This window comes from Schistocerca gregaria, chromosome X (assembly GCF_023897955.1).
Source record: "Schistocerca gregaria isolate iqSchGreg1 chromosome X, iqSchGreg1.2, whole genome shotgun sequence".
In the NCBI taxonomy this organism is placed as follows: domain Eukaryota; kingdom Metazoa; phylum Arthropoda; class Insecta; order Orthoptera; family Acrididae; genus Schistocerca; species Schistocerca gregaria.
In genome coordinates this window covers 779,336,719-779,360,835 of record NC_064931.1, presented here as the reverse complement: position 1 = coordinate 779,360,835, position 24,117 = coordinate 779,336,719, and the positions used below count along the sequence as shown (strand labels likewise).

The following is a 24,117-nucleotide window of genomic DNA, read 5'->3' as shown; positions in this document are numbered from 1 at the left end:
TTGCAGCCTCTCTGCTAACTGCTGTACTGGCAACAGCTTATGCCAGCACAGATTCAGTAGGCACTGCCCTGCTGTTGATCTCATCACCTTTTCAACTCATATTATGAACAATTTTTTGTGGAAGTGCAAAACGGTGGCCATATTTTTTGATTTGGAGAAGGTGTATGACACCTGATGGAGGATGGGTATTCTCTGTAGTATGTAAGAGTATGGCTTCTGGGGTTGCCTGCACCTTCTCCCTTTTTATCCAAGAATTTTTAAAAGACAATGTTTTTAAGGTACATGGAGGCTTGGCTTTCTTTGGACACTTTTATTAAACAGAACTGGGTGTTTCACGGTTCTGTGCTCAGCCTCATCTTATGTGCCCTATTATGGATTGTCTCCTGCCAGGTATCTCAGGCTTTCTTTTCGTTGAGGACTTTGCGGCCTATTACATCTCTCAATGGACCTGTCTACTTGAGCAGCGTCTTCAGCGATGTCTTTATGCTCTTTGTGTACAGCATGAACAATGGCTTCCACTTTTCTGCTGACCAGACTGTCTGTATGAACTTCTGGTGGTGCCAGGAGTTTCTTTCCCTGTCCCTATGTCTTGACCCATTCCTTTTTCTGTTCATTGACATGATTAAATTCTTGGGACTCACATTTGATAGGAAACTTAGTTGGTCTTCCCATGTCCTACTTGGCAGCTCATTGTACTCTGCCTCAATGTTCTGTGTCCTATGCAGCACCTTGTGAGGAGCAGATTGGACCATCCTCCTCTGTTTATTACTGGTCCCTTGTCCATCCAAAACTGGACTATGAAAGTATCGTATAGTCATCTGCATGCCCATCTATTTTAAGTAGTCTCAACACAGTCCACGATTTGCATCATATGTTTAGCCACTGGTGCCTTCTATACTAGTCCTGTTGAGTCTTTATGCTGAGATTGCTGACTTACCATTGTCCTACTGATGGAACATTCTCAGTTGTTGCAGCAGCCATCTGTCTTCTGTGCCAGGTCACACATCCTATGCTCCCTTTCTTTTGAAGATCCCGTTGACTGCCAGTATGGGCTGCACCTGTCTCCTGTTGCCTCCTGGAGTTCACTTTTGTTTTGCTGCTCAGTCAGCTTTGCTGTACACTCCCTGCCATGTTCCCCATGAGTGCAAGCTCTTCACTGCTCTGGCTTCATGCTGACATACAGGTTCATTTCAGACTCCATTCCCTTCCTAAGGACACTACTTCTGGTCTGGTGCATTGCATAGTTTCTCGCTCTTTGCAAGTGGCTTGCGGACAGTGTCTTCATCTACACCGACAGTTCCAAGACTACTATGATGTCGAGTTTGCCTTTGTACTTGGCGATGATCCTTTTCAATATTGATTTCTTGACCAGTGCTCGATTTTTACCATGGAGCTGTATGCCCTTTATCAGGCCGTTGTCATTATGAGCTCCCCACCAAATCGAAGAAGTGACAAGACTTTCCATAATTCAGCAGCAGCCATTCTGTCAGTAGCTGACTTAGCAATCCCCTATTCTTCAGGATACCCCTGTGGGAAGACAGTACCTGGTTAGACCTCAGAAGTTGCCAAGTCCATTAGAGATCATAGACAAGCTCTCCAATGCCATAAGCAGCATATATCAATAGAGGGCACATCATTGCCTTTAAATGGCTCCATGTCCAGGTCTGCCACTTAAAAAAGTGACAGAAGCAAGAATGCTGACAACGTTATGTTTCTACTGTTGGACCACATGCATGTCCTTTGCAGGTTTGTCCTCTGCATGTGCACTTGGTATTTCCTTGAATGATGCTGTTTTCACTGACCTAGTCACCGTAGCTGAACATTTTGCTCTGCATAATGCTCTAGCATGTGCATTGAGAACTAGCAATCTGCCTTTCATGGCTTTAAACAGTGGATTGAGCAATTTCACTTACTTTTCACTACACACTTCATGGAGCCCTACACTGCTCCATTCAGTGAGTGAGAATTCTTAAGTGCCTTAGATCTTTGCCCCGATACAGCTCCAGGACTCTACCACATCTACAACCAGAGCTCAAACATGTATCAGTGGGTTGTCAGCATCATTGCCTTACCATCTTCAACCATATCTGAACTGAGGGTGAACTCCCATCTCAATGGTGAGAGAGCATCATCATCCTGTGAGTGAAACTGGGCAAGTATCCCCTAGAGATTGACAGCTGTTGCCCAGCTAGTCTCTGTCAAGGCCATTCAATTGCTGATAATTTTGTTCACCTAGTCTGCCACCCAGACAGGTTTTTAACCGATGTGAACACCTTGTTGCTGCCTTCTTTGGCCTACAAAAGGTTTATTGACATCACATGACAACACTACATCTACACTACCTTATATTAGTGAGGTCTCTGGGCCCACTTCAGACTCGTGTAGCACCATACTTTCCATGTTGGAGTTGCTTTCCACAGAATCCCCTACATCAAAGAGGATGGGGTCTGGCAGGGCTTTGTATTAAGTGTCCCCTTCTGTTTAGTGGCCATAAATGATCTAGCAACAGCTGTAGCATCTTTAGTATCACCCTCCTATGCCGATGAATTTTGCTTTTACTGTTGTTCCTTTAGTTTAGAGTTTGCTGAAAGCTACAGTTACATTTACGTCTACATGTACACTCCACAATCCACCTCATGGCATGTGACAGAGGGTACCTCACACCAATACTAGTCATTTTCGTTCCTGTTCCACATGCAAATAGAACGAGGGAAAAACTACTGTGTATTTGCACCATACGAGTCTTAATTTCCTGTATCTTATCTTTGTGGTCCTATGTTGGTGGCAGTAGTCATTCTGCAATCAGCTTCAAACGCCAGTTCTCTAAATTTTCTCAACAGTGTTGCTCAAAAAGAATGTCATCTTCCCTTCAGCGATTCCCATTTGAGTTCACGAAGCATCTCCATAACACTTCCGTATTTTTTGAACCTACCAGTAACAAATCTAGCAGCCTGTCTCAGAATTGATTAGATGTATTCCTTTAATTCAACCTGGTACGGATACCAAGCACTCGAGCAGTACTCAAGAACATGTTGCTCTAGTATCCTATTTGTTGTCTCCTTTACAGATGAACCACACTTCCCTAAAATTCTCCCAATAGACCCAAGTTGACCATTCACCATTCCTATTACAATCCTCACATGCTCATTCCATTTTGTATTGCTTTGCAATGTTATGCCCACGTATTTAAATGACATGACTGTGTGAACTAGGACTGCACTAATGAATTATCTGAATATTCCTTGTTTGTTTTTTGTACTAATCCACATTAACTTAAATTTTTCTACATCCAGTATTAGAAAAGTCTTCAGAATTGATTAATGCTAGTATTTTTATTTTTGTATGGTATGTCAGCTGGTGCCTAAAAAAAATTATTTTGAAAAATTGATGGATGTTATTTTTGAAAGGAGCTTTCAGTTTCTCGTGCACTGAAATTCGTTCTTAAAAGTTTTAGTAAGCTTCACATTCAGTGCTTCATTTTTTATCACATAATCTGTACTCTGTCTGCTATACATGTCCACAAGTTTCTATTCTCATCTTCAGTTTCATTGAGACATTTTAAATCAGCATTATGATTCTATCACATTATTTACAAAGATATTACAACCACTTGATGGATGAATGCCATTATATTCTGCAAATAAATAAATAATAAATATTAGAGAAGTGAAAAATAGATTCTGTTCATTTTCCCCCTCTTGAAGTCGTCTGTATGTGACTACAATACAGAAACAATGCAGCAGTCTTGAATAGTGTTTCGAATTGAGCTTTTAACGTAAGTGCAAGATAGGCAGTAAAAAGGTAGAAAGACAAACTTCTGTGACAACTGGCATGGAAGAAATTTGCAGAGTGTCACATGCATTGTTGTTCTCAGTCCAGAGACTGGTTTGATGCAACTCTGCATACTACTCTATCATGTGCAAGCTTCTTCATCTCTGAGTAACTACTACAAACTACATACTTATGTATCTGTTTAGTGTGTTCATGTCTTGGTCTCCCTCTAAGATCTTCACCCTCTGTGCTTCCCTCCAGTACTAAATTGATGAACCCTTGATGCCTCAGAACGTCCTACCATCCGATCCCTTCTTCTAGTCAAGTTGTGCCACAAATTCCTCTTCTCCATAATTCTATTAAGTACCACCTCATTAGGTATGTGATCTACCCATCTAATCTTCAGCATTCATCCCTAGCACCACATTTAGAAAGCTTCTATTCTCTTCTTGTCTACACTGTTTATTGCCCATGTTTCACTTTCATACATGGCTACACCCCATACAAATACATTCAGAAAAGACTTCCTGACAAATAAGTACTCGATGTTAACAAATTTCTCTTCTTCAGAAACGCTTTCTTTGCCATTGCCAGTCTACATTTTATATCCTCTCTACTTTGACCGTCAGCAGTTATGTTACTCTCCAAGTAGCAAAACTCATCTACTATTTTAATTGTCTCATTTTCTAATCTAATTCCCTCAGCATCACCTGATTTAATTCAGCTACATTCAATTATCCTCATTTTGCTTTTGTTGTTCATCTCGGATCCTCCTTTCAAGACACTGTCAATTCCGTTCAACTGCTCTCCCAGGTCCTTTGCTGTCTCTGACAGAATTACAATGTCAAAGTTTTTATTTCTTCTCCATGGATTTTAATTCCTACTTCAAATTTTTCTTCAGTTTCCTTAAAATACAGATTGAATGAAACTAGGGATAGGTTACAACCCTGTCTCACTCCCTTCTCAACAACAGCTTCCCTTTCATGTCCATTGACTGCTATAACTGCCATCTGGTTTCTGTAAAAATCATAAATAGCCTTTCGTTCCCTGTATTTGACTGGTGCCCATGTGTTCCAACATTTTTACAGAATCCAAACTGATCTTCCCCGAGATCGGTGTCTCCCAGTTTTTCCATTTGTCTGTAAAGAACTCGTGACGTATTAAACTGATAGTCTGATAATTTTCACACCTGTTAACATATGCTTTCTCTGGGATTGGAATTATTATATTCTTCTTGATGTTGGAGGGTATTTCGTCTCTCATACATCTTGCTCACCAGATGATAGAGTTTTGTCATGGCTGGCTCTCCCAACGCTACCATTATTTCTAATGGAAAATTATCTACTCCGGGGGCCTTCTTTCGACTTAGGTCTTTCAGTGCTCTGTCAAACTCTTCACGCAGTATCGTATCTTTCATTTCATTTCATCTTCATCTACATCGTCTTCATTTCCACAATATTGTCCTCAAGAACATTGCCATTGTATAGACCCTCTATATACTCCTTCCACCTTTCTGCTTTCCCTTCTTTGCTTAGAACTGGGTTTCCATCTGAGCTCTTGATATTCATACAAGTGGTCCTCTTTTCTCCAAAGGTCTCTTTAATTTTCCTGTAGGCAGTATCTATCTTACACCTACTGATATATGCCTCTACATCCTTACATTTGTCCTCTAGCCATCCCTGCTTAGCCATTTTGCACTTCCTGTCAATCTCATATTTTAGACGTTTGTATTCCTTCTTACGTGCTTTGTTCACTGCATTTTTATATTTTCTCCTTTCATCAATTAAATTCAATTATCTTCTGTTGCCCAAAGATTTCTACAAGCCCATGTCTTTTTACCTATTTGATCCCCTGCTGCATTCACTATTTTATCTCCCAAAGCTACCTATTCTTCTTATACTACTGTATTTCTTTCCCCCGTTCTTGTCAACTGTTTCCTAATGCTCCCTCTGAAACTATCTACGACCTCTGGTTCTTTCAGTTTATCTAATACCCATCTCCCTAAATTCCTACCTTTTGTAATTTCTTCAGTTTAGTCTATTTTTCATAACCAACAAATTGTGGCCAGAGTCTTCATCTGCCCTGGAAATGTCTTAAGATTTAAAATCTTGTTCTGAAATCTCTGTCTGAAACCTTCCAGTGTCTGCAGGTCTCTTCCACATGTACAGCCTTCTTTCAAGATTCCTAAACAAGTGTTACCTATGATTAAGTTATGCTCTGTGCAAAATTCTACCATGCAGCTTCCTCTTTAATTCCAGCATCACCTTAAAAAATAATGTACCATTATAAACACTACTGAACCTGACATCCCACTGTCTAAGCTATTCTTATTACAGTACACAAAACCATGAGGCACTACACACTTCAGAATTTTGCAAAAAAGGGAAAGGTCCAACATCACTTGCATCATATTTGTAGTGTCGAAAGAATATCAGCAGTTTCAAGGACGATTCGAAGCATCGGAAGGAACCCTTAATGTTTCCAATCAGTAACTGATTCTTGTTACTGGGAATGAATGAAAAAAGTTTTGGGCCTGACACAATTATGTTGAAGATCAGAATCAATAATTTGAGTAGTGGCAGCAGTATGTATTTTCAGGAAATTCATTTCTTTTAAAATGTTTAAACCCCTTCTTGACTGGCCTTAATATATTTATTTAACTTGTATGTGAAATATTACACACACTTACTTTAACCATGCAGATCATGTGCTTTTGCAGATTTATTACTATTTATAACTAATTACAACTAATTTGTTTCAGAGTTTCAGTTGGGATGCCGTTCAAAGTAATATTGATCTGAAGAGCCAGAATTGGCTTTCTGGCTACATAATGTTTGGTGCTGGATTAAGTGTTGGTTTGGTTAACCTTTTCTGTGGAATTGCAGTTGGAATTGTGGGTAAGCACTGAACAGAACCATGTAATAAAATGTTTGACACACACACACACACACACACACACACACACACACACACACACACACACACACAATTTTTATGGTATTTTGGTAGATATTTGCAATTTCGTTTCTTTGGTATTCAGATGAAGTCTAACAACTCCCCATTTCAAAGGAAAATGTTAGTTTGTTTCCCTTTCAAGGGAATTTTTTAAAAAGTTAAAGCTTTTGTGCCCATTAAATAAAGTGTTCCCAAATTAGTCCAGTGTGGTGGTCAGTTGAATGATGTACGTTAACAGAAAGTCATGAAGAATAACTAGTACTCGAGTAGTTCTGTTCTATGGGGACAGTGTGACCTTGCACTTAAGATATGGCTAGTTGGGCATGTTAGTTATTTTCACAGAATAGCTTGAAAATTGTAACTGTACTAGGATACTGTGTATTAGGGTCTTCAGCTAATATATAATCAGTGTTGTTCCTACATGTTTTCAAACGTTGTCTTACCTTCTTCATGTAGGTCACATTCTTGGTCTTTCCTTATCTCCTGAAATAAAGTACACTTACGCAGCCCTTCATCACCCCTTTACCTGGCTGAATGTCCTGCCATCTCCATTTGAATGTCATATTGGTCATAATAGCCTTCTGCTCCAGTCTGTTTCGTGACCCATTTATTTTTCTCTTAGTAATTGCCAGTGTGCACCTCACTGTTGCTCTCTGAACAACCCTCAGTTTTGGAATGGTTTTGAATTGAAAGATTGTTCCCTGCTGTCATTAGGTCAAAACTGGTTATACACAGTGAATGTGAACTTTCCTTTGCATATGAGTCATAAATTTCATTTCAAAACTCTGTTTAGTTTGTCAAAAGCCCTGCAGGCAATTTTCTACTTTCTTTCGCAGAGCAACAAATTGGCAGTAAAATCATTCAGACTTTCGCTGCCATCGTTTGTAGAATTCATGTGGTGGTTGATTCTGTCACACTTGTTGTCTTTAGTTGTAGAAGGTGGTGTAGAAAACTAAAAAGTGAATAAATGAATAAAACATTTATTTACACTATTTATAGAGTAAAGAATGAAATACATATCATTGGATCATTGGATTCTCTGTTCCAGCAATGTGTCTAATTTGAGCACTTGATAGCCATTACAATATTAGTAGTGTCAAGCTGTGTCCTTCTGTTTTCACTGCGAGTGTACAGACAGCTGGGGCAGAGCTTGGTGCGCAGCATCTTAAAGATATGTGGAGGGTTAAATTTACATGCAGTGAATTGAGGCAAAGATGGCAACCCCTGAAGGCATCCATAGTGCCACCCATTGGAAGGTTAAAAGTCATGGAGAGAGCTTGGATTGTGGTGATGCTCCTGGTTCCTGTTTGTGTGTTTCTTCCACGGTGATGTGAGTGGCATGTGGTACATCCTGTGTGGTTGAGAAAGACACCAATGATACTGCATTCCTTCCTCCCCAAAATTGCACTATCTTTGCATAGTGTGGGTATGATTGATACTGTAGGGATGGTGATTGCCGTTTGCCATGGTGCAGCTGATGGAGTTGGATGTAGCAGCAGCACTAATCAATCAGTGTCCTGACTGTCACCTTATTAACTGCCAGAAAACTGGAGGTAGGATGTCCATCTAACAGCAAAAATGGGTGCAACATTTTTGCACTGCTGAGGATGCCATAGATGGTGAGATTGATGCAGGCTTGGTGTCCATGATGGATGTTACTGTGAATGGCAATTGATGTGGTGCCTGTGACCATGACCATGGCTGTGTAAATGGAAAGGGTCAACCTGCATGATAGTCTTCTGTTGATCCATGTTTCTTAATGTCAGGCTCTGGTGGGAAAGACTGTTAAAGTGCAGTAGTCTGGAGGTTGCAGGCACCTTTTCTGAAAAATGAGTCTGGCAGGATCACAATAATCACGAAAACAAAGTTGGTTTTGGTCCCATTGATGGATTTTTGTCCCACCTCCCTCCCCCAAGCAGTATTATTAATGTGGCCAGTCATCTGAGGGGTGGTACCAGATTCCCAGATGTGACGCTTGTTATAAACACAATAGAAAACTTTGTCCTTTGCGCAGAATTTCATTGTCAAGTTTGCCTCTGAAGCAGATTGTCAAGGGTGGAAGACATGCAAGAAACTGTGGTGAAGACCATCATGTGATGATTCTGCCATAAAAGCATCATGCAAAGGCAGAGTTTGATAACTGTTGAGAAACTTTCCTTCGAGTGTAAAGCATAAAGGTTGGACATGTGAGCCTTGAAAGTGTGAATTAAACTTTTGGTTTCACCCTCAGATTGTAGAGAGAACAGAACTATTTGGATATGTTGAATCCCATTTTGTTGACAAGTGTTGTAATTCCAAGGGAGAAAACTGTGGCCCACTGTCTGAAATGATAGTGGCAAGCTTCCTAAACTAAAGACCGAAGCAAGTGTGTTGATAATACTAAAGCTAGTTGTAGAATCCATTGGAATGACAAATGGGTATCTACAGAGTTCACCAATGATAATCAGCCACCATGTGTGCCAGAAAAGTCAATGTGGGTGCATTGCTGAGGAGCATCAGATCAAGGCCAATAGATTCATGATGTGGAACTGCCCACACATGCATCGGATTGCGCAATCATTTGTTCAGTCTATCAAGACAGAACCATGTACAATGCTGATGTGCTAGGTGCTTAGCTTCAATGATTCCTGACTGTCCTCTAGGTAAAAGTTCTAAAATGCATTGCTGCAGTGATGTAGGAATCATGACCCATCTTAGGAATATGTAATAAAATTACACCATTCTGAAGAGAGGCTGTTGCAATGCGCATAATATTTGTATGCTACTGCTTCTGAAATAGATTTCGAATTAAGATGCCAGCCCATGTAGATGTAATAGTGGAGCACTTGTAGTGATTGATCCTGTTGAATAACTTGATAATCAATGGGAAAAGCATGCAGCAGTTGTCAGTTAGATTGATTGGTTTGAAGTTCTGATGCCTTGAATTTGGATCACTTCCCATAGGTCACGTTCCATAGGCAAGTGTGACATTTTGTCGGCATTTGCATGCTGCACCATAGAGCAATATATTTCATACTGGTAAATCGAAAGAACTAAAGACCAATTTTGCAGTTCTGCACTATACAATCAGTTGAATTCTTTGTTGGATAAGAAAGAGCAGTTAAAAGCTTCTGATCTGTCATACAAGAATTTTCTGTCTTGCAGACACTGATGAAATTTTGTGATGCCATATATGTTGGCTAAGGCTTCCTTTTCCAGCTGATGGTAGTTGATTTGGGCCTTGTTCAACATCATAGACATGAAAACTATGGAGTGTTCAGTGTTTCTAATGTTGTGAGATAAAACTGCGCCTATTACGTGTGATCATGTATCAACGGCAAGTACTACCTGTTTATGCAGATTGTAGTGAAGAAGACCTAAGTGACTAAGCAGTGCATTTTTCAATGAAATGATTGTTCATTCTCCATTCCATTGGAAACTAATGGTTTTTATGCCTGAGGCGATGAAGAGGAGTTGCAGTTCGTGCTGGGTTTCAAATGAATTTAATATGGTTTGTTTTCCACAAACTGCCTGTAGTTCCTGTACCTGTTTAGGTGAGAGTGTTCTTAGAATAGCCTTTAAATTCTTAGTTGAGGGATGAGTGACATGAGCGTCATTGAAATGACCCAAATATTCAGTTTTATTACTGTAAAATGAATTTTTTTTTGCAGAATTTGCTTCAGTCACATCAGTTAAAACTTGAAAAAGTGTTTAAATTTTGGAGATGCTGTTTGGCGTTTGGACAAACACATGTTATTCACATAATTAGGAACCAATGGAACTTTGGATGTCACGTGTTGGAGAAAGTGTTGAAACAATGTGAGGGCAGATGTGCATCCGAAGGGAAGATACACACACACACACACACACACACACACACACACACACACACACACACACACTTGACCACCACAAATCTTTTATGTTACATCACCCAAAGGTAGCTGAGAGCAAGCTTTGGCTAAATAAATTTTGTAAAAGGATCATCCACCTGTATGCAGTTTGTAAGCTCCATGATGCAGCGAAGCAAGAAAGAATCAATAACTGTCTTGAGTGCTAACTTTGGCCTTAGTCTGCATGAAGTCTGACTTCCCTGTCTGATTTTCTTGTGTTAAATAGAGATACCCAGTCATAGTGAATTGGGTTTCCAAACACAGATTTGTTCGAGTCTGTAAAGTTCAGAAGCAACTTTATTGTGAACAGGATGAGCTACTGGATGTACACTGTAAAACTTTTGGTTTATTGAGTATAATGTATGCTTCAAAATTCTTTTGAAGCCCCAGTGAACCATTGAGCAAATGTCCTCATTTTTCACACAGTTTTTGAATGCTGGCTTGGGAAAACTGATTATTGATAGTATGCATATTGTCTTGAATTTCAGAACCAAGCAAATCAAATGCATTTATGGCAAAAAATATTGGGACTGGAACTTGATAAATTTGTACTATTTTTGTTTCTAGGAGTTCGTAGTGTGTCATTTTAGTCATACAATTAATTTTTGAGTCTGTTACCACTCTTATTCTATTAAGCTCTTGCATTCTTTGTTGAAGTTATCTGCTGAACTGACACAAAGTTCAGTGTTGTGTGCAAAATGAAGGTGGTTCAGATATTTTCCTTTAAAATTTAAGTCGTCTTTGTTTCCACTGTTTAAGCATTTAAAAACTACCTGTAGGACTGTAGAGAAAAGCTTCCTTGATGTGGGGCATCTTGCCTGTAAAATATGTACATCTGATACCAGCTTGATCTTCTGCTCAATTACAACTAGTGTTTTATCAGTATAATTGGTGATATTTTTGTAAATATATTTTAAATTACAGTAAGAGACTGGTATGCATATAGTTAGATTTCTTCTTTCTTGTGAGGTAAATAAGATTTCAGTTTCGGGAATTGTCTTCTTTCAAAAAAATTCTGTAAGTTTTAAAAATTCCATTTGTATTACTTTCCCTCAAGCTTTCATAAATTCTATTGAAACACCATCTCCAGATGTGTGCCCTATATGCCCTCTTAGCTGATGAAATGTGGTGTCTGCCCATTATAAGATTCTGTTTTGTTTTCTTCATACTTCTCTTGTTATCAGTTGTTGCTTTCACCATATGTTCATTGTACTCTTGAAGACATTTTTGAATAGTTCTTTTTAACTAAACATACTGTGTCATGCTTGTATTATTGCTTGCTTGGGATTTTTGCTTCTTCATTAATAACTTCCCTGACATCTTTCGTTCTGTAATAACCTTGCTTAATTTCATGTGACTCATCTCCCCATTCCTAAATAATCATCTTCTGCATTGCCAACTTCTACTTCGATTCTATGTGATTTTTATCTCCGTTTATCTTCTTTCTCTTTCTACAACCTCCACCCCTCCCCATTTTCCACCCTGTTTCTTATGAATATGTTAGAAAGTATATCAGCACTGACACGTCGTGTATAATCTCTTTATTATTTAATAAAATGTTACACTGTTCAGGAGAATGGTAGGACTGGGTTGAACTGTGAGTGGTTCTTGCTCCTTGCTAAAGTAATTTTTATTTTATTTAAACAAGTTCTGAATATTTATTTTGTCATAAAAATAGAACAATTTAGAAATTTAAGATAATTACTTTTTCAGACCAAAACTGTCACAATATGGGCAAACAAATCAACTGTGTAGCTACTCAACAAGAATTTACTCAACACCAAAATGCTCATGTAACAGTATGAAATTCCACTGCAGTGAACACACATGAAGCATCAGTGCTGCTTCATAATAAAAAAAATTGATTTTAAATACATACATATTAAATTACACTCAAAACTATTACTCAAGGAGCAAATTCTACTTCAAATCTTTAATAGAAATTTTATCATAAAAAATCCAAATAAGCATCACCTGCAACGTGACAGTTAAATAAGGAGCAGGTTGATTGCATTGAAGAAAATCAAGTGACATCAAATTCAGTGGCCAAAAGAATACACATCTGAAAAAAGGGAATTAAGAATTGACAGAAATGAAGCACAGCTTGGAAGAAAAGTACTGGTTTAATAATTTGTGCTTATTGAGCTGAATTCAGTCGGTACACACCACAGTGCACACCATGTAATAACATCTGCAGACCTCCAACACGAGAAAACAGCCCTGTCCAATAACATACTCACACATTCAATTCTGCTGTCTCCAGATTCTGCTTTGGTAACAGCCAGCCAGATAGCCCTGAAGAAGTATACTTCTCCCAGTCTTGCCATATCGCAAGTATCTGCCAACACCTTCTTCCTTGTTATCATTCACCATGGCATGCAGTTAAATCTAGTGGACGCTTCCACTGCTGAGCTCTGGCCCTGACAGATACTCGCTCACCATCCGAAACCAGACACCTCGTACTGCTAGCTGTTCTGTGAAGGTTCACTCGGAGGCAGCTGTGTAAAGATTCATATGGCACAGTGCCGCCACCGAACTGTTCGATCATGTATACCATGCAATGCCCCAGGTTTTAACATGTGGCAGCTGTGTGATGTCTTGTGATGGCACAAATGTGGTTAATTCCATTTGGTTCTTTCCATGTCCATTTTGTAGTTTCGTCTGGAAGAATGAATCAAACGTTTAGCTATTCTTCTTTGCAGATTATATCAAAGTAATGCCTTTGTCCTTTGTTGCTATATCTCAAGCCTCCTACCAAAGAATTATTGTTTAGTTTCCCATTGTTGCATTTAAACCATCAATTATCATCTTCTAGTGGAGTTTGCTGTCAACCAGTTACTGTAACACTTAATAGAAATCCTCTATTTCATCATCAGAATGTGGGGACCCCCCTGCGGGTCCGGGGGTTAGAATAGGCCCGAGGTATTCCTGCCTGTCGTATGAAGTGACTAAAAGGAGCTTCACGTTTCGCTCTTTGACACACCTGATATCCAGCACCGTAGCCAGTCCGTTGTGGTGGGGTCTCCATGTACCCTGTTGGTTGTAGCCCCCTGACCTCACAGGGATCACTCTGCTGATGCCTGCACCATTAACTCCCCACGTATGCCAAGGGGTAGATGCCCATCCCCCTTGGGCATCAGGACTCCCGGCAATATCCATCCTACCAAGTGACCTTTGCTGCGGCTGGGTGTCGCCCATGGGGAGGGCCCCTTGTTCGGAGTGGGTGGTATAAGGGCAGATGACACGTGATTTCCCTCCTTGTTGCTCCTGCACCAACTACCTTGGGAGTAATTCCACCCTCCCCCCCCCCCCCCCCCCCCCCTCCTCCGACCATCGAGGACCTCTCTTCCAATTCTAAGCCGGAGAAGCGCAAGTCTTCTTCGGTTTCTCTTGCTAGGAAGGGGTCCCTTGGGTCACTCCCTTCCCAGGTTTCTTCTAGGGAGAAACAAGACACTCACCAGTGGCTGAAGAGCCCGAAAGCAGCTGGTTGTCCTCAGTCCTGGAGACTGAGCCAGTGAAATCCTCCCAGCCAAGGAAATCCAAGGAGCAGTGAGAGAAATCCAAAAAGAAAACCCCAAAGACCAAGGAAATTGCAGTGGCACCCACACCATCACTACCTACAAGCTCTGCAGCTGAGGATGGGGTGAGGATTCTGGCATCTGCTGAGGATCTGGATCTCGCCGGACGCTCGCACACAATGGATATAGACTGCTCGGGCAAAAATCATTGGCAGTAGGTGACTCTGAGGCGTAACCTGCCTCATTTAATGTTCCATGTCTTTCCAGTCTCACAATGTCATCCTCCAGGGAATTGCGGCAATGTTTCCATTGCCTGGCTGAGTTACGGCAACTGTTAAGCTTTACACCTCCTATCTGCATTGCCCTCGAGGAAACCTGATTCCCAGCAATGCGGACCCCTGTCCTCTGCGGCTATAAGGGATATTACAGGAGCCATAGCGACTATAATCGAGTGTCAGGTGGAGTTTGCGTTTATGTCCTAAACTCGGTCTGTAGTGAACATGTGCCCCTTCAAACCTCTCTTGAAGCTGTGGCTGTCAGAATGAGGACAACACAGGAAATAACTCTCAGCAACATGTATCTTCCTCCAGATAGTGCAGTACCCCTGAATGTATTAGCTGCACTGATTGATCACCTCCCTAAAACTGATTGATCAACTCCCTAAACCTTTCCTGCTTCTGGGGTATTTTAATGGCCATAACCCCTTGGGGGGTGACACAATGCTTACTGGCTGAGGCAGTGATGTCAAAACTTTCCTGTCTCAGTTTGACTTCTGCCTCTTAGACATTGGGGCTGCCACACATTTCAGTGTGGCTCATGGTAGTAACTTGGCCATTGATTTATCAATTTGCAGCCCAAGACTTCTCCCATCTATCCACTGGAGAGCACATGATGATCTGTGTGGTAGTGACCAGTTCCCCAACTTCCTGTCACTGCCGCAGCGTCAGGCACATGGACGCCTGCCCAAATGGGCTGAGAACAAGGTGGACTGGGGAACTTTCACCTCTGCTGTCACCACTGAATCTCCACCACATGGTAACATCGATGTGATGGTTGAGCAGGAGACTAGCACAATTGTTTCTGCGGCAGAAAACGTGATCCCTCGCTCTTTAGGGTGCCAGAGGCATAAGGCAGTCCCTTGGTGGTTGCCGGAAGCTGCTAAAGCAATTAAGGAATGTTTGCAAGCTCTACAGTGGCATAAGTGGCACCCCTTCCTGGAACACCTCATAGCCTTTAAACGTACCTGTGTTCGCTACCTTATCAAACAACAGAACGAGTGTTGGGAGAGAGAGGTCTCCACCATTGGGTGCCACATGTCACCTTCCCAAGTCTGGGCAAAGATGAAACGTCTTTTTGGGTACCAGGCCTCAACAGCTGTCCCCGGTGTTACCATAAATGGCAAGCTATGTACCAATGAAAACGTGATTGCCGAGCACTTTGCTCGAGCCTCTGTGTCGGAGAATTACTCCCCACCCTTTTGCACACTCAAACGGCGGCTGGAAGGGAACGTCCTTTGTCACTACACGCTGCAGTGAATCCTATAATGCCCCATTTACAGAGTGGGAGCTCCTCGGTGTCCTTGCACATTGCCCCAACACAGTTCCTGGGTCTGATTGCTTCCACAGCCAGATTATTAAACATCTGTCATTTGACTACAAGCTACATAATCTTTTCATCTTCAACCATATCTGGTCCAATGGCATCTTTCCATCACAATGGCGGGAGAGCATCACCATCCCGGTGCTCAAACCCAGTAAAAACCCACTTGATGTGGATAGCTAACAGCCCATCAGGCTCACCAACATTCTTTGTAAGCTTTTGGAATGTGTGGTATGTCGGGGGTAGGATTGGGTCCTGGAGTCACGTGGCTTGCTGGGCCCATGACAGGGCAGCTTCTGCCAGGGTCGCTCTACCACTGATAATCTTGTGTCCATTGAGTCTGCCATCCAAACAGCCTTTTCCAGATGGCAACACTTGATTGCCATCTTTTTTGACTAACGTAAAGCATACAACATGACTTGGTGACATCATATCCTTGACACATTGTATGAGTGGGCTCTCCAGGGACCACTCCCGGTTTCTATCCAAAACTTCCAGTCGCTCCGTACTTTCCGTGTCCAAGTTGGTGACTCCCATAGTTCAGTCCATATCCAGGAGAATGGAGTCCCACAGGGCTCTGTATTGAGTGTCTCTGTTTTTAGTGGCCATTAATGGTCTAGCAGCAGCTGTTGGGCTCAGTCTCACCTTCTGTATGCAGATGACTTCTGCATTTCGTACTGCAGCTCCAGTACTGTAGTTGCTGAGCAGTGTCTCCAGGGAGCCATCCACAAGGAGCAGTCATGGGCTCTAGCCCACGGTTTTCAGTTTTTAGCTGCAAAGTCGTATGTCATGCACTTCTGTCAGCATTGTACTGTTCGTCCGAAACCCGCATTTTACCTTAATGATGATCCACTCACAGTAGTGGAGACATATCAATTCCTAGGACTGGTTTTTGATGCTCAATGGACTTGGCTCCCTCATCTTCATTAGCTCAAGCAGAAGTGCTGGCAGCACCTCAATGCCCTCCATTGCCTGAACAACACCAATTGGAGTGCAGCTCGCTGTACACTGTTGCAGCCCTACAGAGCCCTTGTCCAATCCCGAAGTGAATATGGGAGTGTGGTTTATGGTTTGGCAGCGCCTTCAGCATTGCGTTTACTCTACCCTGTGCACCACTGTGGGGTTCAATTAGTGACAGGAGCTTTTAGAATGAGTCTGGTGACCAGCATAATTGGTGGAGGCTGGTTTCCCTCCAGTGCAGATCAGATGTGCACAACTGCTTGTCAGTTACGCAGCACACATTCATAGTTCCCCTTAACATGTGAATTACCATCTCCTTTTCCCGCCCGCAGCAATCCATCTCCTGCATCGGCGGCCCAGATCAGGGCTAACGATTGCGGTTCACGTGCAGTCCCTACTCTCTGAACTGGAGTCCTTCCCCATACCATCTCTACTTGTGGACCATTCACGTACGCCTCCATGGTGTATGCCTCAGCCACAACTTCAACTGGACCTTTTGCATGGCCCTGAGGACTCCGTTAACCCGCAGCTCTCCACTGTCACTTCCTCTCAATTCTTGACATGTTCTGGGGCTCTGAAGGGGCTTACACACACACAGCTCAAGGGCTGATGGTCATGTAGGCTTTGCATATGTTTATGGAGGACATATTGAGCAGCACTCCTTGCCAGTTGGCTGCAGTGTTTTCACTGCAGAGCTGGTGGCCATATCTCGTGCTCTTGAGTACATCTGGTCATGCCCTGGTGAATCATTTCCCCTGTTTACTGACTCATTGAGCAGCCTACAAGCTATCTACCAGTGTACTTTTCTCGCCCCCCCTCTGGTAGCATCCATTCAGGAGTCCATCTATGCCATGCAATAGTCCCGCCATTCCGTGGTGTTCCAGGACACATTGGAATCCCCGGCAACGATCTTGCCGACAGGCTGGCTAAACAGGCAATGCAGAAACCACTTCTGGAGATAAGCGTGCCTGTAGCTGACCTGCGTTCTGTCTTACACCACAGGGTTTTCCGGCTTTGGGAGACAGAATGGCATAACAGCACACACAACGAACTGCGTGTCATTAAGGAGACTATGAATGTGTGGAAGTCTTCCATGCAGGCCTTTCGCAGGGAATCAGTTGTCCTCTGCCAGCTCTGCATTGGCCAATTGTGGCTAACGCACAGTTATCTGCTCCGTTGCAAGGACCCACCTCAGTGTCGCTGTGACTCCCAAATGACAGTCGTCCACCTCTTGCTGGACTGCCCACTTTTAGCCGCTCTGCGGCAGACTTTAACTTTCCCAGCACCCTACCTTTGGTGTTGGGCGACAATGCCTCCTCAGCAGCTTTAGTTTTACATTTTATCCGTAAGAGAGAGTTTTATACTTGTGTGTAGGTTTTAGCGCATGTCCTTTGTCCCTCTGTCACATCAACCCTAGTGCTTTTAATGTGTTGCCGAGTGGCTGGCTTTCTGTTTTTATTCTCGTGGTTGGCCAGCCACTGTAATCTGATTTCATGTTTGAGTCTCTTCTATTTCTAGCATCTCTCTATTGTTTTCTTGTCCTTTCGTTTCTTTTAGTGTTCATTGCCTTCCCCTTCGTTCTTGTGGCTTTTCCTTTCTTTCTGTTTTGTGTTGTATGTTTCATCCATTTTATTCTTGCACTTGTGACATTGTTTTATTAGGGAGAAGGAACCGATGACCTCGTAGTTTGGTCCCTTCTCCTGCCTTTAAACCAACCAACCATCAGAGTGTGGGGACATTGACGAATAGACGTGAATGATTTCATTTGTGTCTTATTTATTGTAAAAATAGGTCTTACTATTCTGTCTGTGATACACTAATATCTTTAATATTGTGAAAAATTGTGACCTGTTTAGCACATAAGGTGGCATATTCAGATTAAGTTTCTCACTGATAACACCTGAATGTTGGCAGGTTTCTCTGAGAGCACTACTATGAAGTTTGCTTGTCAGATAAAGGTGCATGACGTTTTGGTTGCATTGTATACGTTAACTTCAGAACTGTCATGAAAAGAACTAAAACACTATAAAACAGTGTGTGTAAAATTCTGATTAATGGTGCTAAACATTTCAGATAATTCAAAATTTTGTTCATAGCTTCACTTTGATGGTGATTTTCTCATTTTAAGACTGCAAAGTCAAACCTTTTCAGCATATTGCATTTGTTGTTTACTTGCTATATGAGTGTCAAATATTTTACAGGATCTGGTGCGGCCCTAGCGGATGCTGCGAACTCAGCATTATTTGTCAAGATCTTGATCGTAGAAATTTTTGGCAGTGCTATTGGACTTTTTGGACTCATTGTTGGAATTTATATGGTGAGTCAATTTGAAATTAGCTTTCTAAAAGCTGTATTAATCAACTGAGATTTGTTAACCGTCAAATATTTTGCTGTAAGTACCATTCACAAACATTTGCAGTCAAGTACTAATGTTGTTCATCTGGGACAGACATTGTGCATATATTTTATACCAGTAATTGTACATGTTTGTTCTTTATAAGTTTTGGTAACTTGGTAATATATAAGGGACAGCAAAATGAAAGTGAGACTACATTTTATCCCACAGTGAGAAAAGATGCTCAATACCTTCGTGGAAAGATGTTAGTGGTTGCATCAGAAATGTGGAGATTGCACGGGGAGAGATTGGGATTTTATGGAGAATGTCATCAAAACTTCTGTTGTTTACTCGGACACACACACACACACACACACACACACACACACACACACACACACACACACACACACAGAGAGAGAGAGAGAGAGAGAGAGAGAGAGAGAGAGAGAGAGAGAGAGAGAGAGGGGGGGGGGGGGGGGGTCGGGTCACTCTTTGCAAAAACTGAAGCATGCCATTACATCCAAATGCCCAGGAATGTTGATGGGTAGTGGCATTCTGTTGCAGCATAATGGGTGCCCACATGTTGCCAAAGTTGTTTAAACTGTGCTGCAAAAGTTCTGCTGGGGAGCCCGTACACATCCTCCTTACAGTTATGATCTCTTCCCATGCATTTTCTGTGGTTTTCTGGAGTCCTGGAGCAAGACATTTGTGGCAGTCGATTTGCTTTGGGTGGATAGGTGCATGTCTGGGTACAATTAAAATTGACATCCTCGTTTATACCTTGTTTCAAGCTGACAGCCTGTATTGAAATGTTTCACCATTCTGGCAAAGTACCTGTTTAGGTACAGTATTTCACGGCAGATAAAAGACGTCAGTCGTGCAAGAAATCGTGAAGGGGTTGTTAGGAGTGAAGGAAATGTAATAATAGCAATAATTTAGTAGGCCACACACAGCTGTGATTACTGCTATCCATTGAATGGTGCCACACCACTTTTCTCCGAGGGAAAAGCCAGTAAAGTCATGGCAATGGTCTACGAGGATTTTCAAGGGCTTATTCTGTTTGATGTCCTTCCTCATGGTGCAACGATCAACTCTGAGCTGTTCAATAAGTAAAACAATTTTTTTCTGAAATCATGTTGGTTCTGCTCATGATTCCAATCACCACATTATTTCGCATTCTTTAGGCTACGAAACTCTGTTTTCAGCATAATCTCTGTTCAATCTGACAACCTTACGCCACCTAACGGGGAGGACCTGTGTTGCCTGCATGGTACCACTCTACTGGTTGATGTTGGAACCCATGTCTTGGTGCATCAATAAAGTGTTGTCCAGTGGAACATGAAGGCATTTGATTGTGATCTGTTGGTCATCTTGAATGGATGTCTACATGTTCCAACATTGCAGGAGTCACAACAGCATGCAGTCGGTTGGCACGTGGGACATTGGACAAGTTTATGCAACCTTCTTGTGATGAGATGCCTCGCCCAATGCCTCACTGTGCTTTTGTTCACTGCCATATCTCCATAGACACTCTGTGTCTATGAATATCTGATATGCTCTGGTTTTCTGCAAAAAGAAACTCAAATGACAGCTCTCTGCTTGGGACACACTTCCTTTACAGATGCCCTTTTGAAGGCTACATATAGTGCTGCCATCTATCAGAACTTCATGAAACTATAGGGGCTGAAGCAAGAATATTCTGCAATGTCTCACAAAAAAGTCAATTTTTTTAAAACAAAATTGGCTGAGAAAAAGTGTTGCTTTACTTGCTGAATGCCTTCCCCTCCCCCTTAGAACCTGGTGTGGTGAATGTTCATCAGAGACAAGGGTATCATCAGGAGTATCCTGTGGCAGTATGAAAAGACTGCTGTTATTTTTCATGTACATCTATGATCTGGTGGACATGGTGGGCAGCAATGTGTGGTGGCACCTAGCTCTAAATGTAGAAAAAATTAAGCGAATGTGAATGAGCAGGAAAAACAAATATGTAATGTTTGGATACAACATTTAGTAGTGTCCTGATTGACACAGTCAAGTCATTTGAATATCTGGGTGTAACATTGCAAAGAGACACGAAATAGAATGAGTATGAGAGGCTAGTGGTAGGGAGGGCAATTGGTAGACTTCAGTTTTGTGTGGTTCATGTGTAAATATAGAATGCTTGTCACCTATTCTTGAGTACTGTTAGTTTTTGAGAGCCATACGAGGTTTAACTAAAGGAACACACTGAAGCAACACAGAGGCAGTCTGCTAGATAGGGTACCAATAGATTTGAACAACATGCCAGTATTACAGAGATGCTTCAGGAACTCAAATGGAAAGGGAGAGAAGGTGATGTTCTTTCTGAGGAGTATTATTGAGAAAATTTAGAGAACTGGCATTTGAAGCTGACTGCAGACTGAAACTACTGTTGGCAACATAAGTTTTGTGTAAGGACCATGAATATGAGATTATATGGAGGCATATAGACAGTCTTCTCTCTCTTGCTCTATTTGCAAGTGGAACAGGAAAGGAAACGACTAGTAGTGGTACAGGGTACTCTCCCCCATGCACACCATATGGTGACTTTTGGAGTCTGTCTGTAGATGTAGGGCCCAAACAATATCTGAAGAAATATGCCATGTCATAATCTTCATATGCTTTTAAAATCCCTGTTGTTTTTAAAGTCCTGGCAGGATCTCAAATAGTGAATGAATGTCACATCTTAATGTGCAGTTTTCATTTTGCTGCACAAAAATCTACATTCCTGACTGTCTTGTCTGTTGTCACAAATGCTAGTCATGAATACTGCCACAAACACTCATATGAAAGTCATTGATAGTTTTCACTTTTTTATTGTTTAGTGAGTTAATAATTATTAACCTCTTCTCAGAATAATTATGTTCTGTGCTTTAACAGCCCATATTGACAGTTTTCTTATTTCATTAAAATAGACCTGAACTGGCATGATAAGGCTGCAGTTCTTAGTAAGGTGCCAGTTTGGTAAAGTGGAGACTGGCTGGTTTACCAAACTGGCACTGGCTCCAAAGTGGAGACTGGCTGGTTTATGTAAGATGATTTGTAGGTTTGCAATTGTCAGCAACTTAGTACATATGTACTGTACAATTTTCAGTTAATGGCAGGTGTGTCCACTGATTATCAGAGTATATGTTGTGGGAGCCTATTATAAAGTTCAGTATGAATAAAAGTTGCTTTGCTGATACAAATGCTTATCTGTTGAGTAAATAACACACAATCGATCCCTGCCAACTTCATTCTTGCATTAGACACAAGCTGTGTGTGGATCAACATTGCCCTGTTAACTAAACTAAACAATATTCTGGTGCCATTTTGTATGTCATGTTCCATATATCATTTTTACGATTATTTTATCGATATAATGTGGAATAAGTCAGATTTCAAGAGAGAACGCACGAATTACCAGTTCTGAAACATAAACTCATCCAAGGAATAGGAGTTGTCCAAAAGAAATGATTTTAAGCTAGATTTAAAACTTGATCTGCTGCCTGCCAGACACTTTATGTTGTTGGGCAAATGATTAAAGATTTTTGTTGCTGAATAATGTACTCCTTTTTGAGCAACTGAAGGTCATTTTCCCCTCTCTAGTGTTGTACCCATGAACATAACTGTTCTTCGCAAATTGAGATGGATTATTTATAACGAATTTAGTTAGGTATTTGAACTGCACCATCACAGAACATATATTCACTAACTCCTTGAATAGGTGCCTAGAGGATGTCCTTGGGTGAACACCACTAATTATTCTCTCTGCTCTCTTTTTTGCAATCAGTACTTTGTGTCTAAGTGGTGAGTTAGCCCAGAAAACTATTCCATAAGACATTATTAAGTGGAAATATGCAAAGTACGTTAGGAGGTTGATCTGTTTATTATCAAGACTAGCGATTATACAAAGAGCGAAAGAAGCTGAACTTAATTGTTTTGAGAAGCTCTGTAATATGCTTCTTCAGTTAAAGTTGTCAACGTGAACATCCAAAAATTTGGAGAAATCTACCCTGTTAACTGAGCCCTGTTCATATGCTGCATCAATTGTCAGTATGACTATTTGGTGTACAGAACTGGATATAGTGAGTTTTTTAAAATTGAGTGAGTCTGTTTTCTGACAACCACTTAATAATTCTTTGAAAGACATCCTTAACAATATCTTCAGCTGCTTTTACAGGAATGGGATTTATAACAACACTCATGTCACCTGCAAAAAGTATTAGTTCTGCTTGCTGAATGTTAAGTGAGGGGTCATTCACATGAATAAGGAACAGCAGAGGACCCAAAATTGAACCCTGTGGGACGCACTTCGTGATAACTCCCCATTCACTAGAATTTACCACCCTTCTAATATTATTTGTGTTATTCAGCACAACTTCTTGCTTTCTGTTAAGTATGATTGAAACCAGCTGTGTGTATAGCCTTCAATTCCATTAAACCTGAGTTTTTCTAAGAGTGTGACGAGATCCACAGAGTCAAATTCCTTGGGAGATCACAAAAAATACCAACCGGCGATAATTGGTTATTTAGGGCTTGTGCTATTTAATGGGTAAAAGTGTATATAGCATTCTCAGTAGAGTAACCCTTCCCAAATCCGAACTGTGACATGCTGAGTAAACTATTTTCACTTAAATGTGAGACTACTCTTGAATACATAACTTTTTCGAATATTTTAGCAAATGAAGTTGGCAATGAGACTGGTCTATAATTATTTGTCTCTCTTTTCCCCCTTCTTATGAAGAGGTTTGACAATTGCATATTTCAATCTGTCTGGAAAAATTCCATCTGCCAGCAAAGCATTACATATATCACTAAGGACTCCTTATTGAATTAGAAAAACACTTCAAAATTCTGTTAGATTCCATCACCACCACATGAGCTCTTGTTTTTCAGTGTATTTATAATTCCCTTAATTTCATTGGGGGATGTTGGTGCTATTTCTAAAGGCCTAAAATCCTGGGGAATGACATTAACATTTTTTGCTTCTTCAAGTGAACCCTTTAACCCTATTTTTGCTGCTACATTCAGAAAGTAATTGTTAAAAATACTTGCCACTTGTGAATTATCACTCCATCATCATCATCATCATTTAGCTTTATTG

At 41.2% G+C, this 24,117-nt stretch overlaps 1 protein-coding gene across 1 annotated transcript in view; it reads left to right on the top strand.

Annotated features, from left to right (window-relative positions):
- The window catches only part of LOC126299452 (V-type proton ATPase 21 kDa proteolipid subunit c''-like), a 52,062-nt gene that overhangs the window by 20,321 nt on the left and 7,624 nt on the right, over positions 1–24,117 (top strand). Inside the window, exons 5-6 of the mRNA XM_049991366.1 lie at positions 6,533–6,668; positions 18,877–18,992. Coding sequence (XP_049847323.1) covers positions 6,533–6,668; positions 18,877–18,992 — 252 coding nt within the window. The remainder of the gene's footprint in view (positions 1–6,532; positions 6,669–18,876; positions 18,993–24,117) is intronic.